This window comes from Mustela erminea, chromosome 2 (assembly GCF_009829155.1).
Source record: "Mustela erminea isolate mMusErm1 chromosome 2, mMusErm1.Pri, whole genome shotgun sequence".
NCBI lineage: Eukaryota > Metazoa > Chordata > Mammalia > Carnivora > Mustelidae > Mustela > Mustela erminea.
Window position 1 is genome coordinate 156423368 of NC_045615.1, and position 18179 is coordinate 156441546.

General features: G+C 35.8%; 1 protein-coding gene across 7 annotated transcripts in view; it reads right to left on the reverse strand.

Annotated features, from left to right (window-relative positions):
* Positions 1-931: 931 nt before the first annotated feature.
* The window catches only part of ANKRD17 (ankyrin repeat domain 17), a 163183-nt gene continuing 145935 nt past the window's right edge, over positions 932-18179 (reverse strand). For all 7 annotated transcript variants that reach the window (XM_032334553.1, XM_032334558.1, XM_032334557.1 and 4 more), the window contains 6 exons: positions 16414-18050; positions 12255-12452; positions 3460-3708; positions 2747-2925; positions 2221-2385; positions 932-1534 (listed from right to left, as the gene is read on the reverse strand). In XM_032334553.1, the coding sequence (XP_032190444.1) occupies positions 1475-1534; positions 2221-2385; positions 2747-2925; positions 3460-3708; positions 12255-12452; positions 16414-18050 (2488 nt within the window). In that variant the 3' untranslated portion in view covers positions 932-1474. The remainder of the gene's footprint in view (positions 1535-2220; positions 2386-2746; positions 2926-3459; positions 3709-12254; positions 12453-16413; positions 18051-18179) is intronic.

Here is an 18179-nt window from a genome sequence, read left to right on the forward strand (position 1 = left end):
ATAAATAAATAAAATCTTTAAAAAAAAAAAAAAAGGACTGATGCATTCACTACTTCATATTTAAGCTTACTTTCTTTTATATTTCAACCATATAATTTATTTTTCCATATGAGACAGGGTAGGACACATATTCCTCTTGGATATGTTATTGTTTATTGTTTCAAGTGAATGGAATAGATAAATCCCACTGAGTAGTTTAGTGTGGCCCTGCATCTTACATAAATAGGTTAAATGAAGACATTATTTTGTATTCTGTATATTCATATAGACCATAAATTGTCCTAATGACAAATGCAAAACTTCCTTTATTACTTGTCCCAAGTTAGATGTTGATCCCTTTCACTGACAATATGTATGTGTAGAGAATAAGAAGCCTTTAAAATTGGGGGAGGAAAAAAAGATACTTTCCACTAAATTACTGAAAATTGTAATTTTTATGTTGATTCTTGATGACTGCAAGGTCAATGTTAAGAACTGATATTATCCAATATAAAATAGTACATTGAATTATTTAATAATAAACAGTATAGTAAGAGCTTGTATACGCTGACTGGGAACCAGTGTGGCTTTGTAAATTCTCAGAAAGACTAAACATCTTATGGTTAGAAGAACCACAGGTGATGACGAAGGTGATCCGCTTCTCTGTAGCAGCCATTACAATAAAAATCTTTATAAAAAATTATTTCACGATCAGCAAGAGAATTTTACTGGTATTAGCGATAAAGGTAAGAGAAGAGTGAAGAGAGAAGAGTGTATTAGTTTTAAAAGTGTGGCAAGGTAATAACATGACATGGGAAGGTAATAAATTTCTTCTGTATGTGCTCTGCTGCAAATAAACTCAAAAGAGAGCAAGATGGGTATTTTAAACAGGAAACATCCACTGATAATGCCCATTGTTTTACTTTATACTTAAATTACACAAGCAGAAAAGTTATGCTTATTAATAGTTTAATGTATGAAGGAAACATCCAGATTTCTGAATATGAAGGTACATATCTCACATTAATTTAAGTCTACATAAAGTAGAGCCTCTATACTGACATATTGAAATTTACTTTCTGCTTAGCCTTTTCTGTTATGTAAACAATTGTACATTTATTTGCCATTCTAAAACTTCAGGATCAAGTTTACATAATTTTGCTAAATTTCCGTGTTTGCTCAGAAGCAGTTTACAGTACTAAAACCAACCAGCCAAAGAACAGCTTCAACAGAAAGTTATGTCCAAAGGGGAAGAGGGAAAGAAATAAAGAAAAATGATAAGAAAAATGCTAACTAAGGTAAAACGGATGTTGGTGGGGAATGGGCAGTCACAAATGTTCACAGAAAATAGGTCAGTTAGTAACTTCTTCTGCAAAAAGCCTACACACTTCAGTCAAGCACATCAGTAGAATGATTTGGGAGCATAAATTTTTTTCGGCCACTTGTGATTTCCTCTGAATGAAAAGGAATCTGCAGGCTAACACGCTGATCCTCATCAGCCAAGCTGGTTCATGTGCACACTGTTCATGTGAGGGGCCCAGGGTCCAGTCCACACCTAGGAATGTAGAGCATGTGTTTTATTAGATATGACATATTTAACATGTATCTGATTAAAAGCAGAACTCTTAAAAACTAAGTAAGTGCTCTTATTATCTATGAGCTAAAACAGCTAAATCTCATTTAATTTGCAACATACTTGAAAACAATGAAAAGCCCCTTTTATTTGTTTTCCTGTCTCTCCTATTTCTCAAACAAGATCTGATTTATTGTCATTTTTTAAAAACCATTACCTGAATGCATACAGACTGATGCCTGACGAAGGAAAATGGGTGAAACATTAAGCATACACCAACATAAGCTAAAATATACTAATCACTAATCATTTCTGTGAATTGTTAGAGTTATAATTATGCACTGTTCTGACACTTATAATACATATAATGATAACCTCTAGATGGTCCTTTTCATACTACTAGTAAATTCTGAGGTATAAAGTTACAACATTTTGTAATTTAAAATCCTTTACTTACCATCTGCTACCCAATGAAATATATAATGCCTTTTATAATTTTCGCTTCAATCACTACAGTTGGTACCATTTTCCATATCCTCTTGCTGTATTAAATTTCCCTCAACTACCCATATTCACCATACTCCCTCACTAGCATGATTTACCTGTATCCTATTTGTCTTGGCATCTCATAAACACTAAAGAAATGTTCCCTGAATGATCAGCCTTACCGTTTGAGGGCCATTATTTTCTGTGGAGCTTGAAACCATCTTTATCAGGGAGTTCCAAGAGGGGTCTGCAGCATGAGGGCCATTAAATATGGGTCCTCCAGCACCATCAGGAATAGGTGCTACTGGAGGAATCATTGCATTCCCATACACAGAGAAAGGCATACCCTTAAAAAAAGAGAAAACATAAATTATGCACATAGTCATATCTTCAAGTCACTGCTTATTTTCCCAAATAAAATCCATGGCCTTAAAAATGAAACTTCATTTTATTTTGAAAAAGTATGTTACTGAAGTAATCTAAAAATTATTTTCCATTATATGATTTCTTCTACCATTAGACTATACATAAGCCTACGACAGCCAAAATACTTGGTCAAAAACATTTCTCTAGCCAGATTTTGACCTATAATTACAGGCGGACGCCTGCGCATCATTTCACAAACACTTATCCACTTGGAAGTAAAACAAAGCTAATAATAAGAAAAACATTTAGAAATATAACAGTGCTTATGTAAGTCACCATTACCCCAACTTTAGGAAAGTCCATGTATCCTGCAGGAACATGCTGATGGAATGTACCAGAAGGAGTTACAATTCCTGTACTCTCTCGCTCCATTGCTTGATGCTGTGAGAACACCCCTGGATCGGACATTGGCCTATGAATCATAGGATTTCCCATACCAGGGTTACACCAGTCTACTTTGTCTGAGGGAAAACAAAAAGATAAAAAACGATAGCTGGTGATCTCTAAAACCAAAGACAGCAAGATAAAACATTTACTCTATTTCTATCTAGAATTTTCCACACTGAATTGTGCATTCTTTCAGAATAATGACTTACTTTTAAATATTTACTGCCATATTTCCATGTGTAGGCAGTGATACAACAGCCTAATAACAACAATAACCTCATAGTAACAACTGTCTAAATACTTTGTGTTACAAAAGAAAAAAAACAAGTTAAGATAAGAGCTAGAGTCCAAAAGGAAATCTTAGCATTTTCTTAACATGATGAAATGAAGAGAGGAGTATGCTTGCATTAGATAAATTCAATGAGAGATAACATGGTAACAAAAAATGGCCTGAACTCTTAAAGCTGATTAGTGAAAACCAAGAGATATGAATACAGATCTTTTAAGAATGACTGTTAATGTTAAGTATTACTTACAATATTGTAGTATTTTAGTTAAATCCACAAATTTAAAACTTAATTTCTGGCAGGCAGAATAGCATGTCTTACCTTGATTGCCACCAATCCCTTCAAAGGACCAGATGCCACTATGCCCTACTGATGTGGATAAATTACTCCCAATAACAGATGGAGCTGAAGTTCCAGTTTGCCTGATACGTGCAGAACGTTCAGTCCCAATAGGGACTGGAACTTTTCTGTCCTGAGAGACATTGCTGGGCTTTTCTGACCCTAAAGGTACTGATGATGGGGCAGGCGAAGGTGCACGAACTCCAGAGGATACGGACTGTGCAGGAGAATCTAGAGAAAAGATATTTTGAAATAGTATAGATGTCATCTATAGAGGGTATCATTTTGTAAAACCAAATCTTACATTCTGAAGATACCTCATATATGTGTTCTCTGAGGAAAAATGAAATATGATAATAATGCTTAAAAATTATGCATATTAAAATTTGGTTAAGTTCCATGACTTTGCAGTCATTTTTTAATTTGATTCACAGTTTTTTCATTTAGTTACGTGACAAATTGTGAAGATGTCTGAATACAGATGATGTAATATGACCCATTAAGTTAATTAATATTTTAAAAAATGCTTGATACTGAGTAAAATAAACAACCACAACAATGAGAAGACTATCTTTAAATTTAAAAGGCTAAATAACAACAAAACAGACGTGGAGGAAAATCATGCCTGTATTGGCAATTTCCAAACTGTATTCCTCGAGAACACACAGCCCTTGGTATGCTATGACAAAAACAAAGGGATTCAGGTAGGCAACAAATGTGGAAAATCTAACTTGAGAAAAAAGTTTCCTTAAATTAGAACTTCACAGCAACTTAATATGCTGATAAAATACCAATATAGAGCCATGCCTCACTGCCCAACTTGTTTTATTGTATCATGTATCACATGGGTATTCCACGAACAAGCTTTTCAAAATGACAATGTAAGCTTTATGTATCAAAACAAGGCAGGTTCTTAATATTTGGGAGTATTCTGAAGTGATTCAATTTCTTCATGCACTAGAGAGAAGAAAAAACAAGAACAACCCAAATTGTATTTCTAGTGAAAAATTTAAATATCAAGCACATTTAAATTTAAAATAGGGTATAAATGGTGGAGCCTGAAGCTTAAAAGTCAAAGGAGTTACCTGCTTATTTACAATTTACTCATAACTGCCTGACTGTATGCCCTAGATGCCCTAGGGATAGTCAAGAATAGTTTTCCATTTTTAATCATTTTTTTCATATAAGTTGTGTGTGTGTGTGTGTGTGTGTGTGTGTGTGTGTGTGTGTATTACTCCAAAGGGATTCAGGTAGCTAATAAATTTGCAAAATCAATCAACCTATTTATCTATCTGTACACGGGTATATATACACAAAAGCACAGTGCCTCTACTTCCCAAGGTACTTTTCAGGGAATTTGAAAAAGAAAAATTCAGTAGAAGTATTAGTCTCAACGAATTGTAGTAATATTATTAACTTAAAAAAAAAAGGGGATGTGAAAATACTTTATAAATTGTTATTAATAGGATATAGATATTATTGGGGAACAAAAACATGAAGCTTACGAGCTTATCTGCACAAGTAAACCAAGAAAACTGTTAGTCTCTAATGAAAAATTAAAATATATCATCTGTGGTTATGGATCCACTAGCATTCTTAACAGTATTACTTTTAATGAATCGTAAGAAAATAGAAAAGCCATGTATGTGTCTTTGAATAATTATACCTATTTCTAAATTAACCTTAAAACTGCACTGGTATAAGAAGGAATTCAAAGATGGAGGTATAGCAGCACAAGTTGTGATTCTTCCAAAATCTTTCCATAAAAACAAGCTACCAAGTTAGCAAAGCCAAACACCTCTGGGTAACACCTATAACAGAACTAACAAAATAGGGGCACCTGGAGGGCTCAGTTGTTAAGCATCTGCCCTCAGCTCAGGTGATGATCCCAGGGTCCTGGGATGGAGACCCAAGCCCCGCATCAGGCTCCATGCTCAGTGGGAAGCCTGCTTCTCCCTCTCCCACTACCCCTGCTTGTTCCTACTCCCCCTGCTTGTATTCCCTCTCTCACAGTCTCTCTGTCAAATAAATAAACAAAATCTTTAAAAAATCTAAACAAACGAATCAAAAGATACGAGTAAATGGGGACAAATCACTGATAGCTACAAGACCTCTGTTGTATCAACACCTGTGTGGAAAGAAGCAGTTCTCCAGACCTAAGAACAGAATAGGAGAACAAAACAGTCAAAGGTACTCAAAGAAAAGGAGAGAGCAGGCCAGTCTGATAAGAACGGGTCAAACTGGGAAAGTTCTGCCTATGCATGGTCATTGCAAGGAATTAACAAAAAGGTCTGAAGAAGCTGGAGCAATAGTGACCCTATGAACTCTCAAAAATATCTGCTGAAGACTCATTCCACGATAAAGCTTCACACTACTAAGAAACTTCTGGGAACATATTCCAAGTAGAGCAGGAAAGGGACAATAGAAGCAAAGCAGACAAAAGATCCAGTCAAGAGTGGGGGTGGTGGGAGGGTAAGGATAACAAAGCCAGATTTAATAAAGTATTAAGGCCATATTTTTGCATATTTGCCTAAATGACCAAATTCTAGAGCCTTTAAGCTAGAGAAGGTAACTGATCCATGTATCCTTTCTAAAAATTCAGAAAAGTTCATTTAATTTAAAATTGTAAAACAGAACAGAAATGCAATCAAATTCCATACAAAGCTATTATATGAACTAAGAGATATGGACCCAGAACATTTTACAGATAATAAAAGCACGCCAAGAAGAAAGCTGTATTCTAATATTCCAAAGGTGTATCAGAAACAAAGCTATACTCTAAAATTCCAATGTGAGCTGAAAGAAATGAAAGGAAAACATAGGAAAGAACAGCGTAATTCAGAATTAGTAAAACTGGAAACAATGAAAAAATTCAGGAAAGCAGTAGAAATGAAAGAATATATATATTTTTAAAGATTTTATTTACATTGATCTGACAGAGAAAAGAGGCAGTGAGAGAGGTAGCCCGAGCAGGTAGAGTGGGAGAGGGAGAAGCAGGCTTCCTGCTGAGTGGGGAGCCCAATGCGGAACTCGATCCCAGCACTGTGGGATCATGATCTGAGTGAGCTAAAGGCAGATGCTTAAAGAATGAGCAACCCAGGTGCCCTAATGTTTTGTTTTTTAAATTGTGTATTGAAAGGACACATTTACAAACCTGAGAAGGATCAACCCAGAACAACTTTGCCAAGACAAAGTCAAAGGTGGCAAGCTGGCAGGAAGGATGGACGGATAGGACAGACAAATGAATTCTACCTCTCCTAGACTCATCCTGGGAACCTACCCTATTGGTCAGTGTCAAATCTAGTTTCTCTTCCCTTTCCCGAATCTTCCAAAAAGCAAAAGCAAAGCAAAATACCCTCTATATTCTGTTTAAATGAACGGAGTAACTAGGCCTGCCTAAAGACAAGCCCCCATTTAAGAGATTTGCCCACTTCACAGCCATACTTTTATCAGGAGACAGTTTTCTGCTTCTTCCCTGCAAGCTTACTGGATTAATGACAGGTGTCTGACTGAAGAGTAATTCATCTCAGGCTAGCAGCAGTCTATGTCTGACATGGCCTGACCTGAACACAGGCGGTAAGCAAATCATATTCCTCATTCAGAACGGTACAATTGATGAAAAAAAGAAAAACTGGTTTAACTAGTTATGAATTGAATCTTTGAGGACCATATAGAAGATGAGATTATGAAGGAGGCTAGGCAAAGAGGAAGTAAACAGAAGACACTCACAAGACACAGACCATGAGTCTGTCATAAATCCTCTAAAGAGAGAGAGAAGGAATAGCCGAATGGCTCTGAAGCTGGCCTTGGATCCAATCCTGCATGGGTCTGCAGACAGTCCTTTAAAAGTCAGTACCATTTTCTTTGAGATTCCTTTGGTGGGTCTATGTTCTTTGTCATAAAAAGCACAGAATTATTATAATCTCTTTTCTCATCTCTAATTATATAATTAGAAAAAAACACAAAATTCAATTCAGAGTCATCATGTTGTTTTAAAATATGCCAACTATATACTGAAGAAAAAACAGGTTCTAGAAGTTCTGTGCACTCTTAATACAATTTTGGGAACCTTTTTTAGAAAAAGAATACCAAACTGCAAACACAAAATTAGGTATAGGACCTTGGCAGGGTCCCTTGTAAAAAAGGCACCCTGAAGCTGAAGCTTCACTGGCTTCATGGTAAATCAATTTCAGTTTTGAAATGACAACAGGTCCTGAATTCAAAATGAAAGAGCAATGTGACTTACAATTTAAAAAATACTCCTGTACGAAAATTATTGTACTTTCTTCATCTTTCTGTTCAGGCCATCAAGATGAATGTGGTGGGTCATGACTAGCTTACAAAAAATTTTTTAAAGGTTACAGAAAATAGAATAGAAAATACCAGCATGGAACATACGTTGTAAGGCTGAGTGCTATTTTGTAAACGTATTATTTCAGCCCTACACTCACATGACGTGTCCTGGCTCACAACGTAAAATTACTTCCTTCCTTTCAAAATTTTGTTTTTACTGCTTTTTGATCTGATAACAGTTTTCTAAGGACTGAATGTCAAAATGGCCCATTGACTAAATGTGCCAAGAACTGAAACTCACAGACAGCCAGTGATCAGTAACCAATGCACAAGTCGGCAGAGTGTTGGTAGGAGAGATCTTAGCAGTCTGAATGGAGTAAGGGTTCAGGAGATCTCTGCCCAGCCTTTTACATGGAGAAGGTTCTTGGGCATCGCCAATCTATTGTTCTTGGGCCTAAAGAAAGGATTTTTTTTTCCTTTCTAAAAAAAATTAAAAAAAAAAAAAATTTAAATTTTTTCTTTAAAAAATTTTAACAGATAGATCTGTCCCCCACATCCCAACTTAATTTGTCAGGGTCCTAATAACATCTTTATATCCTAAAGGAGAGGGAATGAGAAGAGGAACAGACTATATGGAGAAATATGACAGAACCTGTTCAAGTACATAAAACCAGACAAATATATTATGAAAAGTAAGTCACATGCCTCCACAGTTGGTTCTACAACAGCATCCAGAATGGCAACTCTTAAGGAAACTATGTACATAAACACTGAAAACAAAATTTTGAAAGACTGTAATAAATGAAAACACAAAGCTACATTCATGTGAACAGATTACCTAAAAAAAAGCTGAAAGTCTGACAAAACAAACTAAATGGTCACTAAAAAAGTAAAAGTATTAAAATTTATATTGAGGAAAATGCAGACTAGTTAAAAATTCAGTATTAGAGGTAAAAGCGGGAGTCTTGCGTAAATCAATCACTTTAACGATTGTAAAACAAAGACTCTAATTATAATTCCTTCTATATGTATGAGTTGTCCTTACACTGTAAGGAAGAGAGTTCCCTTCCCTTCTAAAATCTTAAATTCTTAAAAACAATTTTTTAATTAAAAAATTAAAAAAAAACTTAATCATTATGGACTTATGGATTCTTAGACTTTATCCAGTGAGCAGCCATTATTCACTTTGTTGGTCAAATTTTCCTGAATTTGGCCAGTGGGAGTCTCTCTAAAGCTGCCTCATGTGTCCTGACATGTCCCCATAATTTTGAGCACTTAAGTACTCTCTTGACACCTAAGACTTCACCGGCTCCCTGTATGCCCCAGCTCTTGAGTCAGCTATTTCATCGAGAAAGCCCAGTTTCTTTCAGTAGACAGACATATTCAACAGATAGATCTGGCACTGGATGTGCTCACTGCTGATGAACATTAATTGCTTCTAGGCCCTTTCAGTAGACAGAGCTGGTGGGAAAACAGCAACTTCGTATGATTTGCTCCGGTATCCAGGTAACTGAAAAATCGTGAGTTCACACTGATCATCTAAATCTAATCCAACTGCATAGGGTTCTTCTTTGCCTTACTCCATTTCACACCACCTCTTCTCACAGTGAGGACTGTGGATTGTATCATTAATACACTCACTTGCTCAATCCTACAATAAACCCCATAATTTTAGAATTGCTTATCCATAACATTATACAAATCCAATGTCCTATGTAGAATTGCCAAGATTTGTTTGAAATCTTTTTGTCTTTAAACTGAGGGCATATAAAGTACTATGGTTTTGGGTTTTTTTTAAGATTTTATTTATTTATTTGACAGACAGAGATCACAAGTAGGCAGAGAGGCAGGCAGAGAGAGAGAGAGAAAAGAGGAAGCAGGCTCCCCGCCGAGCAGAGAGCCGGATGTGGGGCTCAATCCCAGGACCTTGAGATCATGACTCGAGCCAAAGGCAGAGGCTTAACCCACTGAGCCACCCAGGTGCCCCATAACATACTATGGTTTAAGAGTTTTTTTGGATTGTTTTCTTTTAGTAGGTTTATGTCAGTAACTTGAAACACAGGTAAGTTTGTTTCCATTTATGTTCAATTTTAGTGTTTTTCCTTCATCAAAGTTAATTTTTTTTTTGGAATTTATAAGCATTAACCTGATTACAAAAGCAAAACTATTATTTTTACTCAACAAGTACTACTGCTTTGCCTGTTCCCTTATTACACGGTCTCAAAGTCTGATGAGGAGTTAAGAACATAGTGTCAGAGAAACTCTCCACAGATTACTTATTAATTACAAAGGGAAAAATGATAATTTGACAGTACAGAAACCTGGAATACATGATCTTAACCAAATGATCGAATTTAACAGCACCAATAATGGTACAAACTCACATATTATGCAATATCATGTACTGAAAGAAAGATACAACATTGACCATATAGTAATATTCCTGTCAAAAACACATAACTTAAATTTAATCATGAAGAAATATCAGAAAAACAAAATTAAGGGGAATTTTACCAAACCATTGATCTGTAATCTTCCAAAGTCCTTCTCTGAAAGACAAAGAAGGTTGAAGGAACAGTCCAGATCATTTGATACTAAAAAGACATGGAATTGAATGCAATTTGTGATCCTGATTTGAATCTTGGATGAGAGGAAATAAAAAATATTATTGGGACAATTGGTGAATAGTGAATATGGAATATTATGGATAGTATTGTCCAATGCACAATTTGCCACCTGTACCATAGCTGTGGACAGAATGTTCTTGTTTTTAAGAAATATTATCATTTAGAGTATTCAAGGCAGAATCGGTTGATATCCGCAACTAACTCTAAAACGGTACAGGAAAAAAATTCTACACACCCACACACCCAGAAATATACTGCAGGGAGAGAGAGGAATGTGGCAACATGTTAACAATTGGTGAAGCTGAGAAAAATATATAAGCATTCTTTGTACTATTCTTACAAGTTTAAAATTATTTTTTTAAAGTTAGACTTGAGAGACATAGTCTAATGTGATACATTTACCTTGAGTGATTCATGGTTCAAAAGGGAAAAAAAAATCTATAAAAACTGTTTTAGGACAACTGGGGATATTTGAATAGGGACTGAATATCACATGATATTACTAAATTAATACATTAACTATGTGACAATGATACTGTGGCTGTGTAAGAAAATGTCCATATTTTTAAGATGCACACTGAAGCTTTTAGGTCTTAGGTATTATATCTCAATCCTACTTTCAAATGGTTCAAGAATAAAAAAAAGCAAAGAGAAAACAGAGCAAAATGTTTTAAAAATTGGAAATTTTGAGAAATTACCAATCAAAAGGAATATGAATGCTTCTTAAAGTATTCTTGCAACTTCTCTGTAAGTTTGAAAATTCTGAAAATTTTTGAAATAAAAAGTTGCTGGAATGCATCACTGAAAATTTTAATGACTTCAATGACATTCTCTATCAGCAATGGATTAGAAAACCTAATCTATATTGTTGCATTGTTAATGCATTTCAACAAAAACAAAAATCAAGTGAACATAAAGCCAAACCAAAAAAATTAAAAAAAAAAAAAAAAAAAGAAAAGCCCACATACTGAATTTACAGGGCAAAACAACCTATCATACTTTGTGAATTTCATCCAAAACTTTCTGAGTTTATTTCCTAAAGTAATAAATATTAGCATCTAAAGTAATAAACATTAATATCAATAAGTGTGTTTTTATTACACTTAAAAACATTCTCTGCTTCTAAGAATCCGTTCTATTTTAAAGATTAACTGCCAAAAAATTTCAGGTTAACACTTTTCAAATGAGTCGTCACGTTGCAATTTTAACTCCTTTTCTCCCAATTCCTCTTTTTTCATGAACATAAAAATAAAAAACTATCCTTATTTTTATATATAAGTAAGTGAATATGAATCATCTATATGTATGTATCTTAAGAAATCTGTATTCCTATGATGGTTTAATTTCAGCTCAACATACTCAGAAGACACTAACCCAGATCTGTTATACAGTTAGGGATAAAAATTAATTTTAAGAGGAGTTAAGAAAAAAATCAAGTAGGTAAAATCACTAAAAAATAATGATGTATTTCAGACTTTTTATTTATTTTTAAAAATTTTATTTATTTGACAGAGAGAAGGAACACAAGCAGGGGAACTGGGAGAGGGAGAAGCAGCAGGCTTCCCTCCGAGCAAGGAGCCCAGTGCGGGGCTCGATCCCAGGACCCTGGGATCATGACCTGAGCTGAAGGCAGACCCTTTAACAACTGAGTCATCCAAGCATCCCTATTTCAGACTTTAATCATTCGCTATATACAAAAATGTTTGGTCCTATGTTCCCATTTCATTAGTCTTGATATATTTAAGACTTGCTCATAGCTCTTAAATCATTTACTTTGCCTTTTCCTACTTGAAACATTTTGCTTTTCAGGAAACATACACAAACTCTTCTTATGGAATTACAACATAAAATACTCACCATTCGATGCTGATGAACATGGAGTCAACAAACTAAGTGGGGAAAAATGTTGTCTGTTAAAGTTAGCAGCTGTGGGTGCTCCTCCAAGGGGTGCCCCAGGTCCATACATCTGACCTCCTGAAAGGTTTGAGGCAAAGTTTCCCAAATGCGTAGAAGAAGGTGTTACAGAACCATACGGCGAGTCCATATTGACAATACCTAGAATTAGAAGAGAATTTATAATTGTTACTTGTAGGAGAAAAAAATTAAAAAAAAACCCTAAAATTCCAAGAGGTCCCTAATACCCCAAATATTTTAGATGGCTAAAAATATTTCTCCTTGCTTATTCTCCCAATCTATAGACTCATCATTTCCCTCTCTCTAAAGATAACTATAAAAAAAGAACAATTATCAAGGAAATTATTTTTGTATTTAACTTTAATATCTGATATTTTAATTAGTTATTATAGAATACATGTAGATTTCATATCAACATTGGAATTTAAATGGGCTTAATGGCCAAGGAATTATATAAAATTTTATCTTTCAAAATACTCAGGGGGAGGGAGAGAATGATTAGGCAAAGCACAGACAATTTTTAAGATACTGAAAATACTCCGTATGTTACTATACTGGTAGATCCATGTCACAGGACATTTGTTCAAACCCACTGGACATTTGAATGTACCAACACCAAGAGTAAATACTAATGTAAAACACAGACTCTGGATAGTCATGACAAATTAATGTAGGATCATCAATTCTAACAGATGTCCCACTCCTGGTGGGGAATGTTGATAATGGAAGAGGCTATGACTGTTGGGGACAGGAGGTATCTGGGACATCTCTGCACTTTTCTCTCAATTTCCTCTATACTTTTCTGTGAACCTAAATGTGCTATTTAAAAAAAAAAAAAAAAAAATCAAGTCTTGAAAAAAACATGGCTATCCTTCTACTACAGACAGATCTGTTGATGAGCACTTTAAGTGGCCATTCTTTGTACTAGGTAATAGAGAAACAATCTTCATTGAATCCGTCCTGATGCAATGCAGTTTGAGGTTCAAAACATCACCCATCCAATGATTCTGCCAAAAATGTTTGACCTGAATGTAATCATGGACTTAGAAAACAGATGAATCTAATCTAATATGTGGGACATTCTTCAGAACAACTGGACTCTGCAAAGGATTCAATGTCAAGAAAAACAAAGGAAGGTAGTAAGATATTTTAGACTGGGGGAGACCTCGGAGACCTAACAGCCAAAAGCAATGTGTAAACCCTGATTGAATCCTGGATCAAAAGGGAAAAAAAAGAAACACACAGGCATAATGGGTGTATGTGGTATGATGGTACTGAACATGGAGTGGTACTGCTGAATCAATGTTAATTTTCTTGAGTGTAAATATAGTGGTTGAGTTGTAAAGGCAAATATGCCTGTTTTATTGACCTGAATCAAGTAATATTCCCCTCCAATGGACTCTAAAATTAAACTTCAATGTTAATTTTGGTCTAATGAACTGTACACCCCCCCCAAAAACCTCACCTCCCTTATAGAGCTAGCTTTTTTCCTATACCTTTCCACAAAATAAGAATTTTTTCCTCTAAATCTTAATTTTAGTCTATATCTCAACACAGTACCTAGATTTCATATTTTCTGAAAAGTATTTTCAATGAATTTCAACAATCATAAAAATGAAATATAAAAACATTTCCAGTGTATTAGTATATAATGCTCTTTTAAAATTAAATTATATTTATTTTAACATTTCAGTACTCAAGAGAAATTATGTTATCTTTATAAAGTACACATAAATATTTTCATCAGTCCCCATACTGACCATGTTCATTACACTGTATTCACATGGCACAGAAACAGGCAAATTAACATCCAGTCCACATTAAATTTAGAAATTTTTGGTTCCAGAATGTCATCTCTACAATAACACAGACTGGCAACCTTTCTGCAAAAGGCTGAACAGCAGTATTTTCAGGCTATTATTAGAGCATGAAAGTAGCTATAATACAATATGTAAATGACTGGGCAAGGCTGTGCCCCAATAAAACTTCATTTATGAACACTGAAGTTTTAATTTCCTATTTTTTTGTGTCACCTATTATTATTTAAAAAAATTTTTTTAAGTCATTAAAAAAATCTTACACTATTATTGAATCTCAGTTTTAAAAAGTTACAAATGTAAAAACAGACAGCAGGCCATATTTGGTCCACCGGTGATAGTTTGTCTATCTCTGGAATGGCATATCTTTATTTATTTGCAATGTTCATATTAAAACACATAGCTCTAGATGCAACTTGGTATCCTGGACTGGATACTGCAACAGAAAAAGAACATTACTGAAAAAACTCGTGAAATCTGAATAAAGTCTGCAGTCTAGTTAATTATACTGCATCAATATTAATCTCCTAGTTTTAATAAATAAAGGATTATATAAAATATTTACATTGGGGAAAGCTGGGGTAATTATAGAATTTTTCCATAAATCTAAAAAACATTCAAAGTAGAAAATTTAAAAAGAAAGCAACCATTCAAAACCAGGAGATCCTTAAATCAGCATTGTCTAATAGAACTTTCTATGATAATAAATATATTTGATATCTGTACTGTCCATTATGGCAGCCACTAGCTATGTGTGCTTATTAAGCACTTCAAATATGGCCAGCTTAGAGCCACTATAGAAAACAGTATGGAGATTCCTCAAAAAAACCCCCAAAAAACAGAACTGGTATATATGATCCAGCAATTCCACTTCTGTGAATATATCCAATGGAAACAAAAGCACTAACTCAAAAAGATACCTGCATTCCTAAGTTCACAGGAGCATTATTACAATAGCTAAGACATTCCTCACCAGATGAATAAAGAAAAATGCTGTGACGCACATGCACATGTGTGTGCACACCCACACATAGGAATATTATTCAGCCTAAAACGCAATGAAATCCTGCCATCTGCCACAACACGGATGGAACCTGAGGGCAATATGGCAAGTGAAATAAGTCAGACAGAGAAGGACAAGTACTGTATGATCTCACCTATGTGGAATCTAGAAACAGACAAATTCATAGACAAAGAGATCAGATTTGTGGTTACCAGAGGTGGGGAATAGGAGGAAGGGAAATTGGAGGAAAGTGATCAAAAGATACAAACTTCCAGTTATAGGGTTCATAAGTACTAGGGATGTAATGTACAACATGATGACTACAGTTAACACCGTTGCATGATATGTATGGAAGTTGTTAAAGCAAGAGTAAAATCCTAAGAGTTCTCATCACAAGGAAAAATATTTTTTTTCCTTTTTTCTTATTGCATCTATATGATGATGGATGGTAATTAAACTTATTATGCTAATCATTTCACAATATATGTAAGTCAAATCATTATCTTGCATACCTTAAACCTATACAGTGATGTCAGTTTTATTGTAATAAAATTGGAAAACAAATTTTAAAAAATATGGCCGGCTTGACTGAGAGGAAATTTCTAATTTTATTTAATTTTAATTTAAATAGCACATATGTGATTAGCAGCTACCTTATTAAAACTATGTAGCTCTGTATTTTTCTCATTATTTTAAAAGCAAAAAAGACAGAAATGAAATCAAATTTTAAAAAGCTTTATTATTTTACGGGGCACCTGGATGGCTCAGTGGGTTAAAGCCTCTGCCTTCGGCTCAGGTCATGATCCCAAGGTCCTGGGATTGAACCCCTTATCAGGCTCTCTGCTCAGCGGGGAGTCTGCTCCCCACCCCACCCCGCTTCTCTCTGCCTGCCTCTGCCTACTTGTGATCTTTGTCAAATAAATAAATAAAATCTTTAAAAAAAATTAAAAATTAAAAGATTTATTATTTTTTAAATAAAACTTCTCATGGCATTCTCTTATTAAATTCAAACATAACAGACTGTTTTATCTGAGACAGAAAAATATACTTGATAAATTTATTTATGGGAAATTCAAGATAAAAGCCACTGTGGCTTCTAAAAAGATTTTTTTTTTAAATGCCATACTCAACACATCTCCTACTCAAACAGCATTGGAGGTAAGTGGATTCAACAACCTCTATCTGGCCCAGCCATAGAATAAAATCATTAGAAAATGACCAACAGTTTTCCTATCACTTGTATAAATCAGAAGCTGCAGAATGTGAGAAAGTATGAACTTACCTGAGGGACTTGGAGCGGGTCTCTGTAATGGTGGTCTAAAACCTGGAGCTTTGGAAGTATCAGACTGATGTAAAGGATCTGAATTTGGCAAATATGAGGATTTTCCTGATAGCATAGATTCTGGTGTTGACTGAGATGAAACAACAGATCCTCCCCAGAAGGCATGAGCAGAAGTAGGGCTGTTTTCGAACAATGTGCTAAAGGGCCCAAATGGTAAGGGGGCACTGAAATTGGGAGCAATAGGCTTATTTGCTGGATGTACTGAATTTTGACAAGCACTTTGTGTACTTAAGGTTGAAGGTAGCTGGACAGAAGAGGGAACACTGTGAGGTCTTTTAATGTGATTGACACTGAGGACTGCAACAGATGAATTCTGCACTGGAGCTGGATTCTTGTGAGGGGCAGTTGTGCCATGGGAGGGTGGTCTAATAGCAGGGGTTTCCATTTTAGGAGCAGGCTGGGAGCATCCCATTTGTGTCTGAGGCATAGGGTAAGTCACTGGGGCAGTAGAAGGCACCGCCACTGGAGCAGAACTTGTTGTTGCTAAAGGAGGAACAGTCATTCTAACTTCCGGGGGAGGAACCTGAGACTGCTGAAGAGGTGGTCTTGGCTCCTGAGAAACAGATCCCGGAGGTTGTTGCTGAGCAGAATGAACTGATGAACTCCCAGAAGAACTGCTGCTGTTTGAAAGTCTACTGTTTGTAGTTTCTACTACTGGTGGACTACCTGCTTCCTGTTCAGAGGAAGATGCCCCTTTGTTGGGAGATGCTGTTCCACAATCCAAAGGGCTGTTTCTAGAAACCCCTCCTGACTGGGCTGGTGGTGATGGGGAAGATGGGGATGATACTGGGTAGTGTTCTTTGGCAGTAGGCATAGGATATGTGGCATTTGTGGGTGCAGTGCTGTTGTTGCTTGCTGTCGTTGTGACTGTTGTGGTGGTGGCATTGGATGTCTTCACAACGGTGACAAAAAGCTGCCTTCGGACAGAAGGTGAACTTGGACTGCCATTTGTAGATGTACCAGGCACCGTTGAAGCTGATGAACTGGTTGTAGTTGTTGGACTTGAAGTTAAAGAACCTGCTGAATTCACCTGAGAACCACTGCTATTCTGATTGCTATGGCGAGGCACCATGTGAGGCTTAGGCGAGTTAGTAGCTCTGGCAGGGCTCAAAGGCCTGACAGGAAAAGGACCCCAAGTGGATTGAGCTGGTGGAAAAGTACCTCCAAAGTGGGTCATGGGCAACCTTGGTGGACGGATCTGCTGGAAAGTCTGAGCAGCAAGCAAAGCATGTGCAAACTGTGGAGGAGGATATGCTAATGGAAGAGAAACTGGAAAACCAGGCCTCACATTATTTACTGGGTTCTTAATGGTTTTATGAGTAGATGCAGAAGAAATTGCAGGCACAGTGAGTGCTGTGGCAGTTTGAGATGTTGATGACAGAGCTACAGTCGTCATTTTAATTCCCATTAAGGAACTGTTAGCAGCAGTGGTGGTAGGTGCTGATGACCCTATTTTGGAATTTGCTGAGGAGCTTTTCAAACGATTCTTTGGAATAAGTTCATCAATTTCTTTGTCTGGATCCTTGATCAGAGCATTGATCAACTGAGTCGCTTGTCTTGTTGATTCAGTGCCACCCCTGTAAATTGACCAAAAAAAGAAATCAGGCCCAATTTCCCCTACATTTAAATAGGTGAAGCCTAAATTCATTCAAGTATGTGTAAACATACATACAGAGAATAATAAAAGTTAAGCAGCAATTTTCTAA